Here is a 9,450-nt window from a genome sequence, read left to right on the forward strand (position 1 = left end):
TCATTACAGCATCAAACTTGACAGTCATGGCAGTGATGAGTCCTGCAGCGATGGTCTGACGGGGTTTACTGTTCAGCTTTCCAGGTATACCGTCTTGTTGTTTAAACCTTTTGAGTTTACTGTCTCTCATTTGAAATGTCTGCCCTCTGGAGTCACCCCCTGCTAAATACTTGGAACTGCTTCTATTTGAGTGTCTCTGATTACTGATTGAGCTTTGACTCTCAGATTGACTGGACCTTTCAGCTGTGTGCTACAGGAAGTTTTCAAGACATGAATCCACCTTCACACAGGCATAAAAAAAAAAAACAACTGGATCACAAGATAGAATAGAAAAGAATAGAGTATGTTTATTGCTCTGGTTTGAGTTTGATTAACAAGTGAATTTATATGAGTTTATTGGCAAAACTAATGTAGGTTTTTAAAATGAGGAGATTTATCATTTTACACAGTACACACACTTTAAAAAAAAAAAAAAACATTTACAGTCTTTGGAATTAATGTCATAAAAAGTCATTGAACTTCTGTGTTTACTGTGTGGTTAATATTTGAATTGACAAACTCTCGACTGTTTATACCCCTGAAAGACATTTGTATGTAGCCAGAAATGTAAATCTGCGCTTGAGATCACATGTAATACTTATCTTATTAAAAATGTTATTGACATAATCAATCTTAAACAAATATCTCTGTAAATTGTAAACACAATTCACAGAAGTTGCTAGTTATTTTCCAGCCTCAGTTTTCAATTAATTTATTAAACTGTAACACCATTTGTTTAGTGCCACATCTTTCAGACACTTAATGATTTCTAATGTGCTCCCTAAACCTGCACAACTTTTAGGAGTTGACAGAACTTCATCCAGTCTTGACCTTCTGGGGAATCCGTCAGACATCTTCAGTCTGTTGAGCAGATTAAGGAACCCACACTAGTCCACTAGTTGGGCTTTCTTCTACGCTGTCTTGGTGTGTCTTCCTCACAGCGCACAAACACTTTATCTTGTGACACCTCAACATGTTGTCCATCGTCTGTCATGGCACAAAAAGATGTCCTAGGGAACAGGAACAATGGTGTTGACGTGGTGCGGTTACACAGAGAGAGTGTGTGGCAGAGAGCAGTTTCTGTGATCGGGAAACAGTCCACTAGGTGGCATTAGAGGTCTGCAATGGTGCCGATGTAGGAGATGTTATTATATCTAGTTTAGCAGTTTTCTCAGATAGTACATGATATGTAACTGGCATTAAATATATACAGTTAATAATAATACTCATGTAGCGATCATCCTCTAAGACTAATAATAATCTCCTCTTTTAACTTGACTACTCATGCGCCCTCCAGTACATTTACTCATGTACTGTACATAATTACAGTTTTGAGGCACTTGTTCTTTACTTAACTATTTCCATTTTCTGACACCTAATACTTCTGATCCATTACATCTCATAGTAGTAATATAGTCACTAACAGTAATATAGTCTTTTTTTACCCCCCCCACAATTATTTGATACAAATTTTTGATCTGCTTCTAAAATATGATGCAACATAATAAATCTCAAACAAACATCTCTTCAAGTAGGTACTAACTTTAAGTATTTGAAAATATGGTTGTAATGTTGCTTGTTTTTCGTGTTTGTAGTAATTGTAAGTTAGTTGACTAACTAATGTATAAAAAGAAACTACAAACGACCTTACATACCAGCCTAATTAGGCCAAAGAGCCGGCTGGGTTGTAGAAGACTTGTGGGACATGTTTAATTTTTAGATGAACTCACAACGGTCTGCATTTTGCATTTTCAAAAAAAGAAACTGATGGATTAAACTACCAACAGTATACAGCTTTCACAATGCAGGACGTTTACTTGTAATGGAGTACCTGTCCTGCGTCTCGCCTGCTTTGACGCTGATCATGCCCACAGTCAGCAGTGGATTTCTCCTTTGGCCGCCCCAGGGAATGATGGTCTGCACCTGGTTCCACACATTCTTCCACAGGGCCGGTCCCTCCCAGTGCACTTTGAGCAACATCAGATCCCCCAAGTCTCGGTCCAGGGTGATGAGGAAGGTGTAGGTCTTATTGCCTGAGATCTTTTCATTGCTAGTGGAACGTGTTTAAGATGGAAGACACAAAAAACAAGACAAGAGTTCAGTCGTTAGGGAACATTCTATATCAAGCTGGCACAGTACTTTATTGGCAAAGCAAAGACCCTCTGTTGTGATGGTCTACAACTAAGACAAGCAGGACACCACATGAGATCTCCTCTGCTCGCCCTGGTCCGCCTGAGGCTCTTTGATGCACAGTTGTCAGGGAATAGTGTCTTGAGTAAATTATTTACTCCATCATCCACATTTATAGTTCTCTTTCATGCAGGGGCTTGAGTTGTTTCCATGTGTGTCAGCTGTTCTTCTTAACTTGCTTCCTTTCTTTTATAGAGCTGGGAGCCCAGCTGCATATTGCATGTGTCAAAGACTGAGTACGCTGAGCAGAGATGTGATGTAATGTAAGCCTGATGGGCGGTGGTACAGTACTCACAAGGAGATGCGGAGGTTTCCACTCTCCTCCTTTGTTCCAGTGAGGGAGATGGTGAGAGAGGGCTCGATCTGCTCCATCTGGTTGACAAACTGGATCCTGAACTGGTAATGATAGACTTCAGAGAGCAAACCAGAAACAGAAGAAGAAGAAGTAGTGGTGATAATGTGAGAAGCTGAATCCCATTCAGTTTTGATGATTAGTAATACTGAGTGCCCTGACAGCCAGCATCTTGCAAAACTATGAAAACTATGAAAAAGGCCACCATGTCACATTTTCACCAAAATCAAAAAATGTATATTGCTTCACAGTGATGCCAATAGATTTTCGTCATTGTCTACAACTCCCATGAAAATCTCCGAACCAATAATGTATCTGTTTAGGTACTTTCTGAGTTTCCCTGCCCTTTCTGTGGCACTCAGCCCCAAAACCATTTGTTCCAACTAAAGATATAAAATGCATCACAGATATTTAGTTACATTTTTTTTTAAAGGCTCAGTGATGTGCTAAAACAGCTTGGCACTGTTGTTTTTGATGAACATTACGCAAACAGGCTTAAAATGTGTGCATTTGTTGGGAACTATTTTTAGCAGCAGAATAATACACATTTGGTGCTCTAGTGAGTATTTCTGAGTATTGAGGACAGTATAAGTGGGATTAACTCAAATCAAACATCAGTGTCCATGTTCATTGTCATAGCAAAACATGTCACCCCGTGCGGTGATCTGACTCATTGATGTGTTTTTAATAGCTCTATGGCACGGAATAATAATCTGTATCAGGCTCTGGCTACAAGGAAATACTTCTTAGTAGAAAAAAGTCCTTGTTTTGGTCTTTTTATGGGATTTGTTGGCAACGAGTAAGATATACAATATCACCAGACTGAACTAAATGATAAATATGCCATTGATGTTGCTAAAATATGTCATCACCCAGTGCATCCATCTCAGATGATCCGTCTAGGCTATATATCTGTAGAATTATTGAATTTCCAAGAAAGACATGAAGCTACGTTGGTCTGTAACCTGATTATATAATGACTGGAGATATGCATATGAATGTATCATGAACCTGTTTGGTTGAAAAATGTTATGGGCAACCACATACGTTTGTAAGGCATCCGAGAGCGTGTTTTCAGGTAGAGCCTCTTGCTTCTGCCACTGCGAACCTTCTTGATATAGTAGCCAAGTGTGTTGCAGCGATTCTTGCGACAGTCCAGACACTGACCTCTGTCGAAAGCGCTGTTGTCACCGCACCTGTAGCCTATGTTCTGCATGTCTTTATTCAGCACAGAGTCAATGAATAGATGGACGGATCGCTCATGAGCGCATTTCACTGTCTGCTCGAAACCTTTGGGAGGGAATGAAAAAATGGTGGAAATTTAAAACATGACACATTGAGCTTTTAAACAAACCTGATCTTAGTTTTCATAGATCATTTCACATCACACAAAATTTTCTCCTTTGAGTGTGATGATGAGTTAATTATCACCAAATCCTGACATCAATCACACTGTCCTGTCTAAAAGCGACTCATTATGCCTGATGCTGGTCTGCTCTGAGGGTCTTTTCTCTGAGTAGACTGCTGTAGCCTGGAGGCAGCTCAGCTCAGAGGGATGGACAGATTGGAGGAAGGCACATGTTGCTAATTAACTCCTGAGGATGACAGATGCTTTAATGTGGCTCTCAATGTCATATTATGCGGATGTGTTTTGGATTGAGAAGCACCATAAATCCCAGAGCCACTCGCACGTGATTGGAAGGAATCAAATGCATCTGCTTGAACACAGAGCGAGAAACTGTCAACAAGCAAAAGATGAACTGGTGCTTACGATACGGCTTCTAAACCACTGTTTTGAGGTGGCAAGACCAATTAAGAAAAAATATATTATGATAGAGCAGAGCAAGAGGCAAACCAGTGAGGAGTAAAGCACCAGAACACACTGCTCTGATGTAGGGTTGTAAATGGCTCAAAGAGATACTAGAAAGCTGAATGGCCCCTCTGACCCCTGAACAAGAACTTAATTTCACAAAAAAATCATCCTTACAGACCGCAAAACACACAGGGTGAATGTAATAGAAGATTCAACTCCTGTACTGTAGGTGACTTTTTCTCAAGCGAGAGCTGTGACAGTGGATGACAGTGAGGTTTTGATGATATTCATGGTTCTCAGAAGTTAAACCCTGATGTTTTTGGTACCTGCTGACCTTTCTTACACCACTTTTAGGCTAAAATGTCTTTACACAAGAAATATCAAAGTCCACTGAGCTGAATGTCATGAAATTTACTCATGAAATGAACTTAGGAAATTCACTCTCTCCAGAGGATGAACTCTCTCTACATAAGCTTGTCCGCTTTTGTACAAAAGCTGACTATTTGACCCTGACCTTTTTATAACACCATTCAACAATATTGAAAGAATTGCCATGTTTGTTTGTTTTTTTTTTAGCACAGGCATGGTCCTCAGAGGATAAACCTTTTTGATTCTATAAATTCCAGGGCTTCTCCTCCAAACTCACCCTCAGGGCAAAATATTTTAAATTTTTATGCGTCACTACTGCAATAAAAAAAGAGAAGGATGTCCTTTCTATCCAACACTTTGGTGCTGTGTGATGTAATTCACATTCCCCAGAGGATCACATCATATAGTAAGTACATTTTCTGTCATAATTTTATAAAGTTTTACAGTGTGTTCTTTATCGTACCGAGGAGCCCATACTGGGATATGTGCTCATAAATGTTTTGCAGGTCGCATCCTGGTTGGAAGTCTCCTCCGTTGGGGTAAAAGTCATAATGTGCCACAGCTTGCTTGATGCCCACACTTAGGCCCATACGTTTATGAGTGAAGGTGTGAATGGCATCCACAAATTCAGCATCATCAGGAGACAGTCTGTCTGTGGGGGACATGCCTTCAAACAGCGGCCCCGCTGGATCAAGGCCTGGAAAAACCCACAATATGCAATCAAGAACAGGTTTGTTTTATAGTACAGAATAAATAAGTTCATTATCCAAAATATCCCTTTGCAAATTATGTTTATTTTGGCCTGTGAATCTAAAATGTGTACCTGATGTAAGATAGCATAGATGTTACATTCACACTGGAAAAACTCACCAGTAATTCTTCCAATCTTCTCTGGACCTTCCAGATAGGTTCCAGCAAAGCCAGAGATGTGAGCGCCAAGGCTGTAGCCAATCAAATGAGCTTTTCTAACTGGGTACTGATACTGTTCCTGTTGGGGATTTTTGATATATAGGTGATTTTGGCAACTGCAATATGGTGCAGTTTTATGGCGTTTCTTCAGTATGAACCTTGATTAGTTTAACAGATTTTACTTCATTGCAGACATGAAAATAAAGTGGCCTTCAGTAGAGAAAGTTCTCCTGACCTGAAGTGACTGCAGCAGGTGAGCTATGTCTTTTCCAACAGTGCGGGTGCTCTGTGCTGCTATGGGGTAGTGCTCGTGAGCCAGGGACAGCCAGTCGGTGATCACCACGTTGATGTCAATCAGTTTTGTCTTTAGGATTGAGGCTAACCTGAGTACCCAGTTCTCCATCGTACCATCCACCTTAGGAGAGACTGCCTGTTAGAAATGTGTTTTTAATCAAAGTGCATGTGCACAGTATTACTCCTATTTATAATGCTCAAAACCAAGATTAAAATGGAAAGAATAAACATATACTCCAACCAAATAGGCCCAGTGTATAAAATTGTGAAACAAAAAGTCCAAATTTTGAATATGTAATTGAATTCATCTGTGATTCACATAAAGAAATGTCTCTGGATGTATACTTTATGTTTTCTTATTTCAGTATATTCCAGGCTTTTGAACATGTTTCTTTTCCTGTAGTCAAGTTCCATGTTTTGTATGCAGTGGTTCAAGTCAGTGAACCGTGAGGAAAGCGGGAGTTGACCTTACCGACCACCCGTGAGTGATGATGATGAGGGGATTACTGCTGTTGAAGCCACAGGAGGTGAGAGTGTGCAGCTGCAGAGGGTCCAGTGTGCAGGTGTCCTCACCTTCTAAAAGCAGCCTGAAGACTGAGCTGCTGACATACGGCTCTCTCCCCGTCAGGACTCTCCTCTGCTCGGTGTCCACTACACCTCGGAAATCAAACAGCAGAGAAGTTATCTGTTTGTTCTTTCTAATTACTCTGCATGCCAGAACATGCTGAGGTACTGGATGTGTTTACTTTGAGGTGAATAATTACAAATAATGCAGGTAAAGTCACTTTATTTTGTCCGCTCGAGAGCAGAGCAAATGTTTTAATTCATGCTTTGATAGTATCATCTGGGAGTAAACAGGAAGAAATCACTATTGAGTCCCTTTTGGACTATTGCCCTTTCAGAGACACTTTGGTGTGTTTCCAGGTCATGCAGACCTCTTTGGCAGATGCACACTTCACAAAATGTCCAATCAAGTGAATCTCTGCCAGACTCTTCTCATAATTTCTTATCTAAACTCCTCCTCCCTTAACATGTTAAAAAGCGAAGCCCAGAAACCTCAGAACTCTCACTCGCAAACATCATAGATCCTCCTCCAAGGAAATCCATCATGACATTTCCTTTAGTTTGTCATTGATTCCTGTCCAGCATGTTTATTATTCTAAAATGGTAACGTTAATAATGCCAGAAACCCAGGCGCCTGAACACTCAGTGACACAGTCGCCATCAGATGAGCTCTGGTTGCTGATATGAAGCCTATGATGACAACATCTCGACAGTGAAAGTAATGAAAGTAATTATTCATTCATCAATCAACATCATTCCCTCTGCTAATTCAATCCCACATTTTCTTTGGTGTGTCTCCTCCCTGTTATGACTGTTTATCCACGAACATGGAGAGTAATTAGAAACAGTCTGACTGATTGGAGCACAAACACAGTGTAATTCAGAAATGTGTACTGACAGAGTACTGGATGTATTTTACAATCCACACTCTGTCATTAGCACGATACAGTTTTTTGTGCAGAAAATAAGTGCAATAATTTGCATTTTATGTGCAGTGACTGAAGAGCTGTTCTCTCCAATCTGCATCTCCGTATCTAGATGTGTTTAAATCAGCTAAATAGAGACAACTGACTGAATGCAACACTTGAATAACAGAAAACTTTGCATTATCACTAAATTGGTTGTAAAATTTTCATCGTGATAATTTAACAGTTATTCAAACAAAATGCATCTGTAACAAACTTGAGAAAGGAATTAAAACTGATCAGAACTATAACTTCAGCAACAGTCTGGACAGATTTGTTAGCAAGTATTTTGCAATTGTATTTACTATATTTTCAGCAACAAGCACACTGTAGTGTGTACTATCATTTTCAAACTGACAAGACCAACCAGATGTAAAGAAAACATAAAATATAATCACAATTTAATGAGTTGTTTAGCAGATCAAAAAAAGCCTAATTGTTTTATATACAATCTGAATCATAAGCCTTCAATAGAATAAAATATACATCACACAGTAACACAAAACAAATTAGATGTTTAGCAATCTAACGACCAGATGTGAAGATATTTGGAGACAGAGCATTATGTTGTTCAGTGGATTTTAAATAAACATTCAATTAAGCATTTGATACATAATGTATTTTAAATCAAGATACTTCAAATGAACAATAAGATAAGATAGAACAGGGAAAGTTTACACCCAAAAAGAAATGTGGTTGATTAGAATAGATTTTCTTTTTAAATTATTTTTTGGGGCATTTTTGTACCTTTATTTGATTGGACAGTGGAGATTGACAGGAAATGTGGTAGAATGAAATTTGAGAGGAAATATCAAGTTTAAGAGGTTTAAAGGCCCAATTTGAAACCTGTCATCAGGGGCTTAGTATTAATTAATTAATTAATACATGGACTGATAATACGGCCATCAATATGACGTGTACAATCATATTTAGGATGTGTAATATTTTTCACATTTGAACTACAGTATAAGTCCATAAAAATTCAGTCTACTAATCCAGTTCCAAACTGTCAATGAGTCAACTGTTTTCTGAATTGCCTGTTGATTTGTAGATTTCATTCATTCATCTATCCATTTTTGAAATCTGTTGAATATGCAAAAAATGTCTTTTGGGATTTTGTAAACATGACATTTCACTCACCTGCTCTGCTTCCTTTGATTTTCTTCCCCTCACTGAGGTGATATGTTAACAGCAAACAGCACAGGAGTTTGACCACAGACATGGCGTCTCACAGACACTACCTCCTTTGAACCAAAACTTCTGTCACAGGTGAGAAGCACAGATCTTTAGTGTAGGGGGGGGTGCAGGGGGTGCAGGTAATGTAGAGTCTGAAGGTGAAATCCTTTTGTCTGCAAGTGTAGAAGCTCTTTCAAGGAAGACTCATCACTGTCCTGAGGCTTGAACAGAGTGGGAGTGGGAACCACATTGTACTGTACTGTACAGAAGGAGAGGGAACACCAGGAGTAATGGTTTATCAGGGGGATTTGGTCTTATCCTGATTGGCTGGGGGCCGAGTTGTGTAGATCGAACACATTGTGAAAGAGTGGAGGAATGAACAGGGTGGGGGGGTGGTACAATGTGCTGAGAGGTTGAAATGACACCAGATCCATATCATTCTCTTTGCAGTTTAAATGAACTCAAAATAGTACCACACAGCTGTAACTGCCTTTGTAAATGGATAGATGGACGAAAAACTGACAAGCATACAGAACTGCCAGTTTCAGGCTATGGATAAAACATGGATGAGTAAATCCCTACAAGAATTAGATGCTGAATTTTCCTGCATTGCTGCAATACATGTTTGAACAGTTGAAAAGTAGCTCTTCACAGGCTAACAGCAGATTTTATTCAAAGATGATCTTTTTTTTTTTATGTCAAATGATGAAACAAAATCAATGATTTCTTTCAGGTACCGTCACCTTTTCACTGGATTCTTTCCAAGTATCAGTCTGAGG

The 9,450-nt window shown here is 39.3% G+C and overlaps 1 protein-coding gene across 2 annotated transcripts; it reads right to left on the reverse strand.

Moving 5' to 3' along the window:
• Positions 1 to 322: 322 nt before the first annotated feature.
• On the reverse strand, positions 323 to 8,932 carry lipca (lipase, hepatic a). 2 transcript variants are annotated; one of them, XM_056372435.1, is made up of 9 exons: positions 8,636 to 8,932; positions 6,439 to 6,623; positions 5,908 to 6,087; positions 5,634 to 5,751; positions 5,227 to 5,460; positions 3,629 to 3,871; positions 2,525 to 2,639; positions 1,871 to 2,089; positions 323 to 1,049 (listed from the first exon to the last, which is right to left on the reverse strand). In XM_056372435.1, the coding sequence occupies exons 1-9, from the start codon at positions 8,715 to 8,717 to the stop codon at positions 935 to 937; spliced, it is 1,491 nt and encodes a 496-aa protein (XP_056228410.1). In that variant the 5' UTR covers positions 8,718 to 8,932; the 3' UTR covers positions 323 to 934. The 2 variants fall into 2 exon arrangements, with proteins under 2 accessions (XP_056228410.1, XP_056228420.1); XM_056372445.1 differs by having other exon boundaries at positions 6,439 to 6,617; positions 8,636 to 8,931.
• Between the last annotated feature and the right edge of the window lie 518 nt (positions 8,933 to 9,450).

This window comes from Seriola aureovittata, chromosome 1 (genome assembly GCF_021018895.1).
Source record: "Seriola aureovittata isolate HTS-2021-v1 ecotype China chromosome 1, ASM2101889v1, whole genome shotgun sequence".
NCBI classification, from domain to species: domain Eukaryota; kingdom Metazoa; phylum Chordata; class Actinopteri; order Carangiformes; family Carangidae; genus Seriola; species Seriola aureovittata.

Excerpts from the sequence above, each read along its gene's own strand:
- lipca (XM_056372435.1), bottom strand. The coding sequence starts at position 8,717 with ATGTCTGTGGTCAAACTCCTGTGCTGTTTGCTGTTAACATATCACCTC. Across the intron at positions 5,752-5,907 it reads ACCTGCTGCAGTCACTTCAG|GAACAGTATCAGTACCCAGT; the intron begins GTCAGGAGAACT and ends AATCCCCAACAG. Across the intron at positions 5,461-5,633 it reads GAAGATTGGAAGAATTACTG|GCCTTGATCCAGCGGGGCCG; the intron begins GTGAGTTTTTCC and ends GGGTTTTTCCAG.